Source organism: Oryzias latipes, chromosome 18 (genome assembly GCF_002234675.1).
Source record: "Oryzias latipes chromosome 18, ASM223467v1".
NCBI classification, from domain to species: domain Eukaryota; kingdom Metazoa; phylum Chordata; class Actinopteri; order Beloniformes; family Adrianichthyidae; genus Oryzias; species Oryzias latipes.
This window is the reverse complement of record NC_019876.2, coordinates 23,113,370-23,132,885: the sequence shown is the minus strand read 5'-3', so window position 1 is coordinate 23,132,885 and position 19,516 is coordinate 23,113,370. Positions and strand designations below refer to the sequence as shown.

General features: G+C 42.5%; 1 protein-coding gene and 1 long non-coding RNA gene across 2 annotated transcripts; one reads left to right on the top strand and one right to left on the bottom strand.

Moving 5' to 3' along the window:
- Nucleotides 1-13,441: 13,441 nt before the first annotated feature.
- LOC101174798 lies at nt 13,442-16,864 on the bottom strand. Its single transcript, XM_004084304.4, has 4 exons — nt 16,666-16,864; nt 16,321-16,594; nt 16,102-16,224; nt 13,442-14,747 (listed from the first exon to the last, which is right to left on the bottom strand). Exons 1-4 carry the CDS (start codon nt 16,770-16,772, stop codon nt 14,286-14,288), a joined length of 966 nt encoding a protein of 321 aa, XP_004084352.1. The 5' UTR covers nt 16,773-16,864; the 3' UTR covers nt 13,442-14,285.
- A 403-nt stretch (nt 16,865-17,267) lies between these two features.
- On the top strand, nt 17,268-18,527 carry LOC111949301. Its single transcript, XR_002875315.1, has 2 exons — nt 17,268-18,152; nt 18,242-18,527. It is a non-coding gene; the product is annotated as an uncharacterized LOC111949301 (long non-coding RNA).
- Nucleotides 18,528-19,516: the final 989 nt, after the last annotated feature.

The window sequence follows — 19,516 nt, the reverse complement described above, 5'->3', positions numbered from 1 at the left end:
CCTTGCATCATGACTCCACCGTACCAAAGTAGCAGTTGTTGTACCTGATGTTAATACAGACATTCAAAACAGACCCTCAAAATATAAAGATGGAAAACGTTAACTATACCCACAAGAATTGCAAAGTGCATGATTTCCATTGTTCTTTCTCTGTGCCCCACCCCTGTAATCCCTGGCCAATTACTGAAGAGATCTTCAGTCACATGGTTTTGTTTACACGCTTTGGTTCAAAACAGAAAAGTCTGGTTGAAGGCAGTGTGAATACAGACCAAACGCAAGGCTCAGGACTAAATCCGGATCAGACTTGGTCCTGACCAGCAGATTTTTCCAGTCTGACTCTGGATATACCCATAACAAGACATCAAAAAGGAGCAATACTTCTTACCGGAACTTTCATGCAGTTGTGGATCCAAACAGACACAGATGAAAACTGATTATGTTTTTAGTTCTTTTTGAATTGTTTTGAATCTTTTATGTTTTATCATTGCATTATTTATTGATTTAATATTATGTGTAACAGTTTGGGCCTCTTTGAATGGTGGTGGAAGGTGTTCTATAAATAAATGAAAATGAATTGATGTAGTTGTATACTTTAAAAATCTAAAATCTATATATATTTTGTTTATTTTCATGGCCTTAAAAGACAAAAGGGATCAAGGAAATTGGCATGAAGCTTGGCTAACTATGGATCCCCTGAGATTGTCATCATCTGATTCCTTGTTTACTTTTTTTTTTTTGAGATTTTTAAAATTGTAGCTGTAATTTAAGCAGGAATAAAGGTTACAACTAAAAGCTCAGTCATGTATTTACTATGATCAGAGGCTGGCTTAACTAAACATTAGCCTTTTCAGCTGCTAGATCTGCTTTTATTTTGAGAATATTAAAAAACAAAACAAAAGGGATGTAATGCTCTAAAATGTTGGTACTGTACTTCAGAACCTTTGGTGTAGCTCTACAAAAATGAAATAAAATTCCAAATCTTCTTGACTGCCAGAGTGAAAAAAAGGCAGGTCAAAATTGTTTTAAATCCACTAAAAACAACAGTTTCCTAAAGCTCCACCCTTTCACATTTGGTTTTTATTAAAAAGCCCCAAATGTTCTCTGTAGATACCAAGAAGAACTTATTCTATAGTATAAATGGTTGGAAAATATTCCGGTTCAGAAATGCCCTCCATAGTGGACAAATTCACATTGCTGTTATTCAGGAGCCCATGAAAGTCTGTCCTCTTTTCCATGCTGTTTTCTGACGCAATTCTGTCATTACTGAACAATCTCATAGGCCAGTTGTTTCTGTGCCAGATTTCTGAACAGGTTTGGTCTGGCGTTGGTTTATGTGTGTGGCCCGGTGTGGGGACTACTTTTGTGCTTAAAATAAGTTACAATCAACCTCCTGCTCTGTTCCATTCTTATGCATCCATTTGTAGATGACTAAACCCACGTACGTCTTATTTTTTCTCGTCAAAACTGTCTCAAAACGGAATGTTTGGTTAGCTCCAATATTGCTCGCCATTTGTGTTGCACCATTATTGTGAAGTTGGGGGTGTGATGAGCTGTGAGCAAGTGGAAGAACACATAAACAGATGGATGATGGGAAGAAGGCGGGCTTATTCAACGCCAATAGTCCCAGCCACAACTAAGAGGTGACCTGGTTACAGAACCCAGGCCGCTCTGCAGAAACTGTGTTCTAGAAAATGACACAGGTTTGTTGATTTAGGCTAAAAACAGAATAACCATAAATTAATGACCACTAGGAATGCTTTTGGAATAAATCAATAGATGATCAGGGTAGGACTTTAAGTTTAACTGTTATCGATGTAATGTTTTGTAGAATGAGAACATTTCATCACATACATTTCAGCTTCCTCCCTTTCACCACTTCGTGGCTCATTTACTCACAGTTTCTAAACATCTGTAAGTGTTGCAAAAGTCTGTGGTCGGCCCAGCTTCCTTCAGGGCTCAGGACAGGTCTGTTAAAATCATAATAATTTAAAAGTGAATGTGAACTCAAAAACAAGTTTTCCTTTCATTTGTTACTGTAAATGAAAAAATCTGTCTGAAAAGACGCCATTCAATGATTACAGGGGGATTTGGGTGGGCTTGAGCTTTTATTGCCTCAGCATTTCACAGAGTTGGGTGTGTATCCTCCTCATTAATCAATGTCCAGCTATCATTACAACAGGCTAGAACACGCTCCTGAATGAAGAAACTGGACAGTTCACTGTGCAGAAATTGTTCAGCTTTCAACGCGAAATTTTGCAAATATTGCAACAATCTCCTTTGCACAACTGTCAGCTGCATCCTTTTGCTTCTGCCCCAACAAATGCTTCTCTCTGTACAAACCTGCTGCAGGTGGATAGTTCCTAGCGACTGAATGATTAAAGTTTATTGTTGACCTCCAGTTAATCTCTTAACCTCTTGTTGGATATGCCTTTTTCATTAGTCACAGGGTCCTAAGTAATCAAAGTTAACTAAAGTGGTAATAAAACCCACAATGTGATGTCCTCGTATGTGGATGCCAGGTCTCAAGAGGTTAAAATAAATCTGTCTTTGAGAAGGATTTGCTGCAATATGCAGAATATAATGTGCCATGAAAGAATGAGAAAGTAGAACAATTTGTCCCCTGTAGCTCATACATCCCGTTTGGCAATATTTAGGTGACGCTTAAGAGCATCTGAGACAATCTGAGGTCAAAAAGTGTAGTTTAGATGTAAGCTTTGAGCTGCGGAGTTGAGGGGAAATTATTCTGTGTTGTTCAGCACTTTTTCAGGTCAAATCCAGGTTAAGGTGCCACAGGGTTATTATAGCAAAGATAAGAAATAAACCCTAATTATGATTTATGGATTTAATTGAAAATTCACATGTGAAAATTCGCCAATTGTCCAAGCTGTCAGAACAAAGAAAAGATGGAGGAAAGTGTAGACCTATAAACAGCTTTTCTCCTATCGCATTACATAAAGCTTTGTGAAGACATTAAATGTTTCTATAACCGATGACAGGGAGCTCTGGGTGAAAAAAGATGAAAAATAGGACAGAATTGTTGTGCAAAACACAAAATGCGTGGCTGAGGTTTATTTGACCTCGTTTGTTGGCATTTCATTGCTCCAATAAAATTGTCATTTTTTAAATATTCTGTTCCTTTGGTCTGTTCGTTTCAAGGCTTTTTAAAAAAGGTTCAGATCTTGAAAGTGTTTCAACTTTATAAAAAGTTCATGCTATCATCTCTCTTGAAGCTTTCTTTGTGTTTCTGCAGGGGCAGAAAAACAATGAAATTGTCCTTTGGGTATAAAAAAAACGTAAATGTATACAAAAAGATCATTTAGCTGTGAAGAGGATATTTGAAGTTTACATCTGGAAAGCATACAAGTCTAGAGTTCGAGGTGAAGCATTGATATACAAGATCAAAACTCAGATACTTTAGAAAAAGTACCACAAAAACACTTCATAAAGTACAGCTTTAGAATATTACGACTAGTAAGAAATATAATGGTTCCCCTGCTCTGCTCTGGAAGCCTTTTTGTTGCTCCCATAGTTTTGTCATGTTTGTTTGTTGGATGTTTAAAGCTTCTGCTGCGGTTCCTGGTCTCCTGCATTTCAGGTCCTACACCACCGGTACCGGTAAAGGCCACATCAACGCCTCGTGAAGCACTGACCAACTTCAACACAACTGGGCTGAGAGCAACACTCTGTTAGGATCATTTCAGCTAGAAATAGTGACATCTGCTGGTTGTTATTGATAAATCAGAGCATACATGCAGTCAAAACATCACGACTTCAACACAAACGATTATCTGGATAATGGTTTGATGTAGCACATATTTTGCAATTATATTTGCTTTGGAAATACAATTGGTAACTTTGACCATGACCATTTCACCTAGTGATGTGTCTGTCACAAATGAAACGGGGGCGGGGGATGTTTGCAAGTAGGACATGAACTGAGTATGAGAAGGAGACGAAGAGAGCACGATGGGGAAAAGACCGGAAGTAGAGCAACACAAAAACGTAAAGGAAATGACTCACAGTCCGGGGAAAAGATCGCAAAATATGGAACCATTTGACTTTGTATTGATAATAAAAGATCATAAAACATTGCAGAATCCGCAGGAAAATAATTTCATATAAAAGCAGCTCCACAACAGACACCTAAGAGAATCTTCTCCAGAACAGAGCAAATCAATACAGGACCAACCAAATCAGCTCCTCAAAGAGACTTTGAGACTTTTTCTAAAAGTCATCCTTTAGACTGAATGCACATCTTAACTTTTATTTTTATATAAGTTTTTGCTTTCAGTGTTTTCTGTTGATTCGCTTCAAATTTAGAACGAGAAAGATTATAAAGTGTAAGTAATTAAACGTTAAATTGTAAACAGCTGTTTTTTTAAATCATATTTTACAACATACATATTATAGCCTTATATGAATAAAACATTTTTACATTAGTTATTCATTTTGTGTTCATATTATTGTTGATAATAAATAAAGCAACAACAAAAAAAAAACCCTAAAGAGGCGTTTGGGAGCCGAAAGAGGCTCTTTTTAGTGAGCTGATCCAAAACAGCTGAATCTTTAAGAAGAGCCACGATTTCCATCACAACAATGAAGCCACACTTTCAACCGTTTTTCCGTCTGTTATATTGCCAGAATAAACTGTTGCATCCATTCTGTTTAAATCGCTCGTCAAACCGTTCAACCACTGACAGACTGTCAATGTGCTCGACAAGTGGTGACAAAACGAGGCCTCGTTTCATTTCAATTCAATTCAATTTTATTTGTATAGCCCAAATTCACAACAACAGTCGTCTCCATGGGCCTTGTGTTGGTAATTGAAAAAGTTAAAACATAATATCAAAAGGATCGTGAATAAATAGAATTCAATAGGAGAGTACTAAATTGAATAAACTGACTAAGCTATACTGGCATTCCTGCCCTTAGACCCTCCTTCGCGAAAAGGAAAAACTCCTAAAAAAACGGATTCCGGAAAAAACGAAGAAACCTCAGGGGTGTCCACATGAAGGAGGGATCCAGGACGGACAGGCGATTTACCAGAACTAATAGAGAAGGATTCTATAAAATCTAACTCTACAACTACATATTTAAAGTCCAGCAAATGATCTTTATCCAGCCGCAGTTGGGGGGACGGCCGGGGGCGCCAGTCGAGCCGTAGACAGGATCCACAGCCAGATGTAGGAGCAGTAGTAGAGGCAAGGTACTCGGTCAGGTACAGAGGAGAGACGAGCCAGAGATGAGCCAGAGGCAGGATGTGGGGTTTTCGTTTCGCCGCGTCTACTCTCCTTTTGCGGCGATCAGCGGGCGGCTGACGGCACCCAGCGCATTCGTTTCGCCGCGGGCGCGTGCATCTGCAGGGGGAGTTCGGGATGTCCGTGGCCCCCGATCAGGAGCAGTCCAGGTCTTCTCGTCTGCCGTGGTCAGCCGAATTTCTATGGTGAGCGGCATGCGGTTCTTTTCCCGTGTCATATTTCTAAGGCTAAGTTCTTGCTTCCTGTTTACTTAGGTCATCGGTGACGTCATGCCCGTAAGGACCCTGGGAATTTTAGTTTTTGGACTCATGGTCCACTTCATGATGCACTTCTGATTCATTTTTCTGCTGTATAGTTCTGCGTCGTCCAGTTATTGTTTCAGGGGTTGTGGGGTTTTTTCTGTTGTTGTGAAGGCTGGCGGTCCTCGTCTGGACAGGTTTCTCATGCTGGCTGAATTTGTTATGGCTTTTAGCATTTTCTCTGTTGCTGTTTTGTTCTTTGGGAGCTGAATGTGAATCTTGACTATCTTTAATTCGATGCTGGCTTTCTTATTATGGCGGTTCTTCTGTTTGTTTTCTTCGTTGTTGGAGCTGCTGGTTAGTCAGAATGTGAATTAGTCTCTCTTGGACCCGTCTCTGCTCCGTGTACATTTTCCCTATGCTTGGTCTCTCTTTTGCAGCGTCTATGGCTCATTTTTATTCACTCTGCGATCCTCGTTTGTTGCCTCGCACGTTCTGCATCTGGTTCTTCTCCGCCTGTTTTTCCCCGCTCTGTGTACCCCAGTGGGTCCTGCCCTGGCCTCAGGGACTTAGTCGGCCGCATTTGTGAGTGTGTCAGTCTCGTCGCGGCCTTGTTTTCTCGGCTGGACAGTTAATTTGTTATTCTCTCTCTCTGGTTTGGTTTGGAGGTTTGTGGGGGCTATGTGATGGATTCTTCCGGGGCATCGTTTTCAAAGCCGCCACTGAAGGTGGCCCCTAGGAAGTGTTCAGGTTGACGTGACTTGATCTGGACCTGTTAGCGCCTCGCAGTTCATCTTTCTGGGCATCAGTGGCCTGGTTCCTCATGCGCCTTCAGGATTAGTATATATTTTCTTCAGCTCCCCATGCTGTCTCCACGATTTTCCTCCGAACGCGATATAAGGCTGAGGATGACCGTTTCGCTGATGTTCTCACTGTTCTGCCTCTATGCCTCTCAGTGGCGTCTCTTGGCATTCAGTTGGCACTCAAAGTTTTGTCAGTTTACCTTTCAGCTGTCGTGGCAGTCCTCATAACATCGACTTTATTATCAGAAGCTCTGTACTGGATATTTATAGGCGATGGGTCCCCCTTCATTTTGGGAGTTATTGATGATTTCTCGGTGGCCACATTTCCTCAGATCCCTGGTCTTTTGAATCTCTGTGGAAAAAAAATTTATTTTCAAATCTGGGTTTCCACGTTGTCTATACTGTATGGTCCTCCACCCGTCCGGATTTATTTTTCTTCTATGGATCTGGATGGTTCATTGATGCTTGTCTCCCCATTATGTCATCTCTAGCTTTTGTGCAGCATGTCGTTTATTCAAATTTTGGTTGAATATGATTTTTCAATGATTGGGCCACCTGACATTTGCTGTGGCTTTGGTCCTATGGTCATCCGTTCATCTTGTGTTCTTGTTCTGGGTAGTTCGATTCTGGGCCCCGTGTTCCTGTTCTGGATTTTTGTGTTTTACGTTTGATCTTTCCCTCTCTATGCTTGGAGTGGTTTTGTTATGATGACTGTCGTGTCTTCAGGCTCCCTCCACTTGTTCTTCTGAGGCTGCGCCTTCTGGTTTTGGGGAAAAGGATTTAAGAGTGGTTTGTGTTTGTGTTTCAGAATCCACAGCTCTGATGGTTTTTAAGGGGTCGTCCGGTTGTGAGAGATTTCAGCCTTGGAGATTATCTTAAGGCGGTTTCAATAGTGAATGATAGTAATGTGTCATCGGTTGACTTGGTTACTGTTTAAATGACACCATGAGCAGTTTTTACCCTGACCGTAGGAAATATATCCCTTGCGCTCTCAAGCTTAGTTCAAGAGTTAAATCTTGTGTCCACAAGTCAGTCTTCTATCTGCCTTGCTTAAGCAGATGACACTCTGCTAGATGCTTCCCCATTTAGAGGCTTGTTATAATCCGCTTCTAAATGCTTAAGGGACAGTTTAGCAAAAATACTATCAAAACTTATGATCCCTCATAGCTCTCAAGTTCTCTTTTGCAGTATCCAGACGCCCTTGGCTAATTAAAATTTCAGTAGTCTGTACTTTGTTGTCCACAAATTTGAGAACCAATAATATCAAATACAAAGCATCAAATCCAGCCGAGCTGTAATCCTATGCTACGTGGGATGTTGACCTTCCTCATCTACAAATCTCCTTGGCTACTCTTCCCATCACCTGCTCCTTGATGACCTCCTGAAGATGCGTCCCTCTGAAACTGTCAAAGGTTACTTTTCTTATCATTGGAGTATATATAAAAATTGGTGTTAAGATTTCGTGCAGGTTCTATATTTCACTATCATTTCACTGTTGGAATTTGTTATTATGGTGGTTTCTATGGTGCGATAAATCCACAATGGGTCTGTACCTTAACTGTCTACTAAATTTCACTTTCTCAGATTTATTCTTTAAAAGCACTGTTATTTCATTTATCTCAAGCATTTTGAAACTGATCAGTTTCTGGGTTATTTATATATTCTTGTCAAGACTAATACTGCTTTGTCTTTATCTATGCATCGCATCCTGAGCCTGCGAACCCCTACGCCCCGATCAGCTTCTCCATTTCCAGAAAATGATGTCACCCCTGCATTCCTTGATCTGGTGCTGCAACGATGTCTGCTCAACGTACCTATTGCTGCACTGAAAGTGAAGGGGTGGTGGACCTCCTCTGCATTCCAATGACACTTCTGACTGAATTAATCACTCAATCAATGTCAACAGCAGAATGAATGTAAATCCTTCGATCATAGATGTTAAAAGAAAATTATTGCCAGGTGGAAGCCTCAAAATTTAGGATGTTCTAAGTTGTATCATAGTATGCGCTGGAGCTTGAATTTGGTTCTTAAGCTCATTTGTTTGTAGTATGCCAATGAAGCAAGTTCTTAATATTTGGATGGAACCTCAATTAAATGGATGTTACTTGAGTGCGTATAATTGGTATGCCAAATGGAGAAAAGTATGGCTATTAGCTCGTTCGTTGTACTGTCGTTGGGAGCTTCGAAATAATGGATGTTACTTAAGCTCATGTATATATAGTTGCCTAAATGGAAGAAGTTTATGGCCATCAAGCTTGTTCTTAGTTTAATGGAAGTTTGAATAATGGCTGTTACTTAAGCATGTCATAATACGCCATTGGAAGCATTGGAATGGATGTTAAGTTAGTGTCTCATACGGGTTGTTCTTGGCGGTTTAAATTATAGTTCCGCACAGCGCTTTGTGGACGTGAGCTTTACGTTCTAAAGATCAGGTATGAGTAATTCTTATGTTGGCTCCCCTTTTATTTCTTTCCCTCTCTCTTTCAGATAGTATGTTCCCCTAGTGGTTTCCACGAATGGGAGCGGCCCAACGGTCAATGGTGCCGGGTCACACATAGCAGATCCACTACATAGCATGTCCCCTTCGTGGCGCTTTACTCGAACGGAGGGGCCCAAACGGTCAATGATGCCGGGTCACACATAGCAGTCATACGGGAAAATGGAATGAAATGAAAATGGAATGCCGCCGAAAACACACCTCATCTTATTACACACTGATTATACATTCACATTTTTTCTTCTTCTGGATGATCTTGGTGTTGGGGGTTTTGTTACCCGAAAGTTTTATGGAAATTTCTCATGGAATTGAACGGAGCCTTATGCCAAACGAAAAAATGTGAATGCCAACTTAAAGAATGTGGAAAATTAAGTATGTTAAATAAAAATGTCTCACCGCAAGAGTTGTCTGACTGAAATGACGACTTGTCGTATTTCAGGCAGATACTCGCTGCAGTGTTTACCCTAGGGCGGTTCAGTCAAGTAACTCACCTGCTCAGCGTCCTATTTAAGCCCAGGTGCGCAGCTGTTCATTCTCTTTCTTACCTTCAGCGCTCATTCTTCGCCCCTCCCTCCTTCCCGGCTTCCACCTGTGGGCTCCATAAAGGGGGGTTTTGTTACCCGAAAGTTTTATGGAAATTTTTCATGGAATTGAACGAAGCCTTATGCCAAACGAAAAGATGTGAATGCCAACTTAAAGAATGTGGAAAATTAAGTATGTCCAATAAATAATTCTTACTGCAAGAGTTGTCTGACTGAAATGAAAGCCAATCACTACCACCTAACATGAACTCAGCCAACATAATTCTTCTTCTAAAACCAGACAAAGATCCCACTAGTCCTTCAAGCTATCGCCCTATTTCTTTAATCAATGCAGATGTAAAAATTATCTGCAAAGCACTAGCACAGAGAATAGAAAAAATCACTCTTCACATAATTCACTTCAACCAAACTGGATTCATCAAAGGCAGACACTCGGATGACAATCTCCGCAGACTTGTTAATATAATTGACTTTGCCACCATTAAAAACCAGGAAATGACCATACTATCGCTGGATGCTGCCCTCCATAAGTTTGGGTTTGGAGAATCATTCGTCAATTGGATTAAAATATTATATCACAACCCCAATGCATCAGTTAGAACTAATAAACAGACTTCCAACAGGTTCTTTCTCGGAAGAGGAACAAGACAGGGTTGCCCACTCTTCCCCTCTCTGTTTGCTATATTTATTGAGCCTTTAGCTGCAGCAATAGGACAGAATGAGAGCATTAAAGGAATTAAAAACAAACACAGCCATCATAAAATTAGCCTCTATGCAGATGACATATTACTGTTTTTAAGTCATTTACATTCTGTAAATGAAACAACAACAATCATTAATAAATTCTCCTCTATATCAGACTACTCCATTAATTGGAACAAGTCTGTTTTATTACCACTGAACAGTAATGCAGAGCGGAGCATCTGCTTGAGTGTTTGGTTAAACCGCTCAGTCAGTCCGTCTGTCTGTGAATGATAGGGGGTTGTTCGAATACTCTTTATGCCCAGGAGCTGGTAAACCTGTATAAGCAGTGTAGACATAAAGTTAGTCTCCTGGGGCCTCATTTATAAACGTTGCGTACGCACAAAAGAAGGCGTACGCCACTCTCTACGCAATAGTTGAGATTTATAAAAAGCAAACGTGACAGGAAAATGTGCGGTCCTTCACGCAAGCTCTGACCCAGGCGTACGCACAAAAACGGGTGAAATGAGAAACGGCGACACCGTCGGCAGATGGAAGAAACACGTGAAAGTGAAAATGATAATACTGCCTCTCAGAAATTACATGAAGACTTTACAAAGCAAGTCTTACAATTAACAGCCTACACGAACACCCGTTTGATCGATCAGCAGTGAAACAAATAAAAAAAAAAAAATCAAACGAAAATTACAACAGAAATTCAAATGAACACTTATTTGCAAACGAAAAGTGAAATATGTTGTGCAATTCATCCTCATAAATAATATAGTTAACAGAACCCGTCAATGTGTCCGTCTGGCGGAGCAGATATAGGTGCAATCAGACAGAGAGATGGATAGATAGAGAGAGATGCATTAATTGTCCACTGGGGAAAGTTGTTTTCATAGTAAAACATTTCTTCATAAGCTACGGAATTATGGTATTCATGCATATGCCTTTATTTTGTTTTATTTTTGATAAAACAATGTATGGCGTATGTCTCAACCATTCAGAAAGCAACAAGAAATTACATTTGCGCTGATCAATATCCCTTTTCCACGTCGATTATTACCGACATCTGTAGCTTGTCAGATGTAATTAAATGGAGGGAAATAAAATGCCCCATCACAATGCGTAATGACGCACAATGGCTGATCTTGCGCTCTTAGAAGATGTGGCAAATGGAAGAATTCGGAGTGAACGCATCTTTAGACAGCAAGAAGACTTGCTGGCTTATGAGCCGGTTCCGACTTCCTCGAGCCGTACTGTAGGAGCTTTTGGGGGTGTGTCACCCGGTGCATCTGGCGCGTCGTGTCCCCCTGCGCCTCAGTCACCACTCCACTTAAGGGATTCCCCAATTATTGCCGCCAGTCTGTCATCAAGAGGGGTCAGCTCCGGTGTCGTACCCCCCCCCCCCGTGGCAGACACACTCTGGCGATGCAGCGCCAGAAGTTTTTTTTGCCTCGACCCTTTCTTTCTTATTTCGGCCACGGTCCGAGGTTGTGAGGCTGCAGCATTTACGGCGTAAATGCGAAGTTTTATAAATGAGGCCCCTGGTCTGCCAAAATTTCTTTAGGGAAACCCACTTTTGAGAAAAAGTGCACCAGAGAGAATGCAACAGCTTCTGCCTTGACACATTTCAAAGCAAAGACTTCTGGGTATTTTGTTGCGTAATCTGTAATGACCAGCATGTAATGATTTCCAGCTCTGCTTCTTTCTACAGGGCCAACAACATCCATGCCCAAACGTTTGAAGGGAGTCCCAATTATTGGAAGAGGCTGGAGCGGAGCTTTCACTGACCTTTTCATAGATATCTTCTGGCACTGAGGGCAACTCTTACAGTATTTGTCGACATCTGCATGCAAGCCAGGCTCCTCTCTCTCTGTGCAGGGTGGGTGATGCTGGGCCTGGGGTGTCGGCGCGTCGGGGGATGGGACCCCTGGGCTGAGGGGACCTGGTCCCTATGCTGGGGGGGGGCTGGGGGACAGCTGTTTGACCACCGGGGGACAGTCTACCAGCTGTCCCCAACTTACCCCTTTCTTGATATAGCTATTTGGCAGTGGTCCCTCTCCCAGGGTTGCCGTATGGAATGGGCTCACCCTCTCTCGGTTTTATTTGCACCTTAGACATGTAGGGCCCTTGGTAGGGGGGGTGCTTGGACATCACTGCCAGCAAGCAGCAGATGTCCTCTCAGCGCCCTACCCGCCAATTTTAACCGCACCTTAGACATTTAGTGCCCCTTGGTGGGGAGGGTGAAGGGACATCACCTTACCGTAATGATAAACAACCAGCAACTTGTTGCTTTATGCTGCTTCATGGTCCCCCCCCCCTCCTATTATCACCCTCCTATGCCCCCTCTCTAACATCCCTCTCTTTTCTTCCGTCCTTTCCTTTTCCGTCTGGTCCATCACAAAAGATTTTCGAATATGATTGAAATGAATAAAGTTTGGCCTCAATTACCAAAGGGGTTTATTCAGATTAACAACCCCTGTTATTAAAGTAAAATATGTCCAACACAAGAGGCCCTCAGTTCTCACCTGTCTGCCCAGCAGTTGGACAGGACAAGTTAAAAAAAACAAAAACAAAAAAAGTTAATCAAAATAAATAAATGGTACCATTGAACAGAAAACGGGCCGGGTTGATGAAGCAGAACTTTGTGTTTCAGGAACTTGGCCATTGGCATCGGAATCCAGAATTTCCCAGTAGGCTTAGCAGTGAGCCTACCGCTCCGTGGATCCGGGGTTTCAACCTGGACAGCCTTTTGGTGGGAAAAGGAACACTCACCTGTCTTGATTAGAGGCCAACTGCAAGCTGATTTTAGCCCTCCCCCTGCAGGTACGGGCAGCTAGGCATAGTTTAACCTGTGGCCGGGTTGCTGGGCGCCTTTGCCGTGGTCCTGGCAGAGCTATTGCTGCCATACGCGCTAGGTATGGTCTACGGCAGGGGTGTCAAACTCATTTTCATCGAGGGCCACATCAGGATAGTGGCTGTCCTCAAAGGGCCAGATATAACTTATACATGTAACTAAATGTAATGAAAAATAAGCGCAACTACTCCTTAATGCTAAATTACTCATTTATTTATTTATTATAACTTTTTAAAGTGACATTTACCGTTGCATTAAAAAAACCAACATACATTTACTTGTTATAGCAGCCCAATCTGATATTTCAAGTCCGATTCCCCCTAAATGTGAATAAATATACTCCAATTTTTTATTTTTATTTTAAACTTGTATGCTCTCGCGGGCCACATAAAATGACATGGAGGGCTACATTTTGCCCCCGGGCCGTGAGTTTGACACATGTGGTCTGGATGACATCATACCAGAGGCTTAATTCAGGTGAGTCCGAAAAATGGGCGTCTTTCAGGAGGGAGGGGGTTAAAAGAGATCAAACTGTTGAATGTTTGAGTGAAACAAAAGTCCCATTCATCATCATTTATTTCTTTATTTAAGTTCAATTTTACCAGAAGGTCCATCAGCCTACATCACATCATGAAAGCAAGAAGACTGTTTGATCTCACGGTTAGAAAAGATTGTTCTAAAGCCTCTGAGGGAGATGATGATGGTTTCTTCCTGCATATCTTGCAGCTGCAGGATCTACAGGAAGAAACTATCAGTCAGAAAGTAAAACCAGCAAAAACCTCAGAAAACTAAAAAATGCATACAAACGTCAGCAAAGTGAACACTAAGGGTTTTAGATGGAAGAAGGGGATGATTTCAGCCTTCCTTTGTTTTTTTTTTACCAGTGGAGACGGGCGGCTGGCGTCCTGGACCGCCATCCTGGGCTTCATTGTCATGATGTCACTCGATGTGGGATTGGGCTGAAGCTGCCATGACGACGGCCAATCTTTCAGCGTCTTTTAAAAGCGAACCAAATGAGACGTTTGTTGAGTGATTAACGGGAGCTGACGCTACTTGTGAAGGTTGTGGGTCCAGCGAGATGTTTCCACGTTCACGCCATGTTTCTGGACAGGTGGTGACCTTCTGCTGACATTTCAGTAGAATACTTGAAATCATTGTTTTTATGGAAATACAAGGGACTGACAAAAAACACATTTTTCTTCTTACTGATTTTGAACTTTCATCAACACCCAATCATTTTTTGCCACCTACAGACCTAGCTAAACATCTCTTATTAACTTTCAACAGGCAAATGTTGAAACCTGAGTCGCTGCTTTTCTAAGAACTCAATAAAAGGTTGTCCTTTAAATTGATATCGTTGATTTTCTTTCTTCGAAGTCATTTGTTGAAGCTCTTGGTAATCTCAATTGATGATGACAAAGTTATTTCGTAGTTTGACCAGAAATGGAATATTTGCTTGCAGGTCAGAGAAGTAGGTCTTAGCCCAAGCGATCTCTGGTCTTTGAAACAGCGTCTCTATGAACTCTGGGGTCTTAAAGCAGTACTTCTCCTTGGCATTGAAAATCTGGATCTGTCTTTTTCCATATGGACCTTCTCCGTATTCCACTGAACATATTCTGTCCATGTACTGATAGGCAGAGAATGCGTCACCGTGGACCGAGGCCACCGTCTGTAGGTAGGCCTTGTATTTCTCCAACAGGAAGTTCATTTGTTGATGGTAAACGGCAGCTGCAAGAGTGGCCTTGACTCCCGCCGACCCTTCCAGACGAGCCTCGTGGATTAGCATCTGTGTGTGGAAGGCGGCTCCGTTCACCCACTGCTTCAGGAAGCGAGTGCTCATGTGTCCGTCAAATACCATGGAGTTCTGAAACAAAGAACACACAAGTCTCACCTGAAGAGACTGCAGTACACCTGTTTAGTATCACCTGTCTATCCCCCCTGTCTGTTGTCACCTGTCTGTCCTGACCTGTCTGTGGTCACCTGTCTATCATCACCTGTCTGTGGTCACCTGTTTATCATCACCTGTCTATCTTTACCTGTGTAGTGTCAGCTGTCTTTGGTCATCTGTCTGTCGTCACCTGTCTGTTGTCAACTTTCTGTTGTGACCTGTCTGTCATCACGTCTATCTTCACCTGTCTGTTGTCACCTGTCTATGGTCACCTGTCTATGGCCAGCTGTCTATCATCAGATGACTGTTATCACCTGTCTGTTGTCAGCTGTCTGTCATGACTTGTCTGTGGTCATCTGTTTATCCTCACCTGTCTGTGGTCACCTGTATGTCTTAACCTGTCTGTTGTCACCTGTCTGTCATGACTTGTCTGTCTTCACTTGTTTATCTTCAACTGTCTATCACCTGTCTGTGGTCACCTGTTTATTGTCATCTGTCTGTAATCACCTCTCTGTTGTCAACTGTCTGTCATGACTTGTCCGTCGTCACCTGTCTATGATCACCTCTTTATCATCACTTTTTTTTTTTGTCACCTGTCTGTTATCCACTGTCTATGGTCATCTCTCTATCGTCAGCTGTCTGTTTTATGTCACCTGTCTATGGTCACCTGTGTGTTGTTACTTGGTTATCGTCACCTGTCTATGGTCACCTGTCTGTTGTCACTTTTCTATCCTCACTTGTCTATCGTCATCTGTCTATCTTCACCTGTCTATCGCCACCTGTCTGTTGTCACTTTTCTATCCTCACTTGTCTATTGTCATCTGGTGATCTTCACCTGTCTATCGCCACCTGTCTGTTGTCACCTGTCTATGGTCACCTGTCGGTTGTTCCCTGTCTATCATCACCTTTCTTCTTTCACCTGCTTATTGTCACCTGTTTAGTGTCATCAGTCTATGGTCATCTGTCTATGGTCAGCCGTCTGTTGTCACCTGTCTATGGTCACCTGTATGTCGTCACCTGTCCATCGTCACCTTTCTGTTTTCACATGTCTCTTGTCACATGTCTATCATCACCTGTATGTTGTCACCTGTCTGTCGTCACCTGTCTATGGACATCTGTCTGTTGTTACCTTGCTGTTGACACTTGTATGTTGTCACCTGTTAATATCACTTGTTCTTCACATGTTGGCTTAATCAAAGTCGATTTATGACAGAGTAAACTTCGTCTCTCTTGGAAAAATGAATGTGAAAACTGATCTGTTTGTCATCAGATCATCTCTCTTTCTTTCCTGAAGGACTTCAGCTCTAAGTTCAGTTTTATAGATTTGAACCTGCAACCGTGTCAGCTGAGTACTCAGTTCCGCCTCCAGGCGGCGGGTGTCGTCCAGCTGAAGCCTTGGGTTCCTCAGGGTTATCTGCAGACGTTTTAAGTAGTCGTCCATCAGATCTCGTACCTGAACACAACAAAAGAGAGTTTGAGGGTAAAGTTTCAGTACTTTTCAGAGCATCTATGTCTTTCTTGGTCGTCTCGGTCCTGCTGATCTCCTCACCTCACTGGCCTTCTCCTCTGCAAAGACCCGCCGCAGCATTTGAGCCGTGCCCATGGCGTTCTTGCCCAGGGACACGCCGATTATCTCCAGTAACATAGAAATGCAGAGCGCCACTGGCCCCAGGGCGTTCGCGATGGGGGTGAGTCCGCCCAGAGTAGACCCCAGCTTCTCCAGGGTGTTCCCAATGTAGATCAGGTCTTGTCCCTGTATGATGTAGTCTCTGTAGGCGTTCAGCTGCGCTGTTGCACCCAATCCTGAGAATTTCTGCAGAGACCTGCGGGAAATCCACACCTTCAAATCCACAACAACAGAACCGGAGAAGGTCTTTGGACCGGTTAAACTTACTGGTCGATGTCAAAGCCTTTCCATTCGGCTGAAGTAAAGAGTGCATTGGCGTACAGGTTCAGTTCCTGCTGCCGCTGGTCTGCAGACAAAGACACGGTGTCCCCCATCCTTAGAAAAGTCCCAGAGTAGTAGGAGATGCAGCAGCTAAGACTGTTTGCTCCCAGAAGTCCAGCTTCACTGACCGCTCGGGTGGATGTGAGTAAAGTTCATGCTGCATCTGTGACAACTGTTGACATTCTGATAAGAGAGGCCATCGACATTAAGCAAACCCCCCATTACGGGAAGGAACGTGTGTATGAAGGGGGGGGGGACTGAACATGAAAAATAAACTCCTCCAACTTTACATGTAGAGAGAAGAACTACAAAACTTCCATGAGAAATAATAAAACGCTAAAGTAGTCTGTTCATCAGCTTCAGAAAGATAGAGACGATTCAAAAAAGTTATCCAAAGAAAAGTCTGGGGGGTTTGTGGTCACATGACCCGCCACTCAGTTCACAATGGGAAGTTTCCATAAATCCACAAACAGTCCTCTGACCCTCCAGGTTAATAGAAAACCTCTTTGGATCCCCCCCACACACACACACACACACAAACACTCCTCTGAACATCAGACTTCCAGAAAGAGAAGATCATCGTCAAGGAAAGCTTCAGACGGACTCCACAGACTTCTTTCATGTGAAGTTTTCTCTAACGCTGATCACTTAAACATTTCCAAAGAACTAGATGAGATGCCGACCAGAACACCAGAACATCAGCTTTGATCTCATTTAGCGTGGGGGGAGGATACAACATGTCTCCGGACCGCCAACATCACAGCAATCACCAAACATGGTGTATATGTGAGCAGGTGGGACAAACTAATTGCATGATTGGATGGTTTTTGCATGTTTGTTGTGTTTTTACACCCCTTGCATGCTGCATGTGGACACGCCCCTTAATTAGAAGCACCTGCTCTTAATTGAGAGACTATATAGGAGTGGAGCAGAGAAGCAGACGGGGGCTCCAGAATGTAGTGGACTCTGGGAAAAGTTCCTGCCTGGCCAGGAGGGCGCACACCCCAGGGGCGCTTGGTTCTGCGCACCCTGGGAGCATGGCATACACGCCGGGAACCACCGGGCCTCTATGCACAGGGGACGCATTTGGACCGCCAGACCACTCATCAGATGCACCAATGGAGTGAGGAGGGCGCACGCACCGGGGGCAATTGGACCGCTGGGACCGCCAGTTCTGCCATGCCGTCAACACGCAGGGGCAGGGCAGGGACCCTGCCGGTGTTGTAAGTATCCCGACGTGACTTAGCAGACTGGTAGAAACACACAAGAAGGCTGGGTCCAACCTGGATGTTGGAGTACCTTTGGTGCTGCCGCTTGTGTGTTTCCATGCAGGAGTCCCAGCGCGCCGGAAGGCCAGCCAGAAGCGACATGACACGGGGAGGAGTGTGTGAGGCTGAAAACGCGCAGAGGCAGAGGGGAACTCTGCCTGGCCTGTGAGTATGGGAAAGCGTAGCCACACTCCTCAGGATGGCCTAAGGCAACCGTGGTTGCTTCTGGTGCTGGCAGATGTGTTTGCCTGCAGGTCCTGGTGCGTGTGACCCGAGGACTTCCCTGATCATGGAGGAAGGACATCATGGGTGCAGTCTGGCGGGTGGAGGACGTCCCCTGGATTCCGGATCTGCTGTCTCCCAAAGCTGCTTTTGTCGACTGTCCCCCGGACTTTTAGTATTGCTTTTTAGTCGTTTTTACCCTGTTTCTGCATCTTATTGTATTTTATACTTTTTAGAGCGGTTTTATGTATTTTAGTTTTTATCATCTCATTGGCCAGTCAGGTTTTAAGATTAATAAACTGTTTTTGTGGCCAAAAATACCCCGTTCCTCTTTGGTGGCTCGTGTGTTCTCACCCAGATCATCCCTCTAATCTGCAATATTTCAATTTCATCTTTTCATCCCATCATCTCCAAACTTCTTACTGCCTTTCACCATCAACCACCCCCCTAACATATACACACACACATATGTGTCGTGTACGTACAGTGAAAGTAAAAAGTATTTTATCCCTTGCTTATTTAGTTGCTTTGTCCACTAATAAAGAAATGACCATTCCATACTTTTAATGGTAGATGTATTCAAATTCAAATTGATTTTATTTATATAGCACCTTTCATGACAGCAAAGACAGCTCAAGGTGCTGTACATAAAAACAAAATCAAATGCAATAAAATACAATAAGGTACATTAAATAAACCCCACACAATAAAATACACAAAGACAAACACCAGTGGAAAAAAATAAAATAAATAAAGATGAACCAGAGAAACCAGAAAGCGCCGTCTGCCCTGTCCTCCTATTGGTCAGTATAAAACCCAAACACCCCAGCCAAGGGTGAGAAAACACTCGTAAACAGTCTAATAAAATAAATGTGTTAAAATATCATAAAAAGTATACAAGTAAAATTCTAGATTTAAACAGATTTGTATATGATAAAATGTCATAAAATACAAGAATAAAAATTCTAGATTAATCAAATAAAATGATGTGATAAAACATCATAAAACATAAAAAGATTGAAGAATAAATATTTATGATAAAATATCATAAAATATAAAAGTAAAAAAATAAATATATATATATATGTATATATATATATATACATATACATATATAGATTAAACAAGTAAAATGTTAAAATTATGTATTAAAACATCATAAAACATAAAAAGACATAAAATCTAATTGAAAGCTAATTTAAAAAGGTGTGTCTTTAATTTCTTTTTAAAAACTTCCACATTGGATGAGGCCCTCACATCCTCAGGCAGACTATTCCACAGACGAGGCCCGTAGTATCTAAATGAGG

What these genes read in the sequence shown, in the direction of transcription:
- LOC101174798 (XM_004084304.4), bottom strand. Translation starts at nt 16,772, where the DNA reads ATGGGGGACACCGTGTCTTTGTCTGCAGACCAGCGGCAGCAGGAACTG. An exon ending in CAGAGGAGAAGGCCAGTGAG is followed by an intron (nt 16,225 to 16,320) that starts GTGAGGAGATCA and finishes TGTTGTGTTCAG; the next exon opens with GTACGAGATCTGATGGACGA. An exon ending in CTCAGCTGACACGGTTGCAG is followed by an intron (nt 14,748 to 16,101) that starts GTTCAAATCTAT and finishes TCTTTGTTTCAG; the next exon opens with AACTCCATGGTATTTGACGG.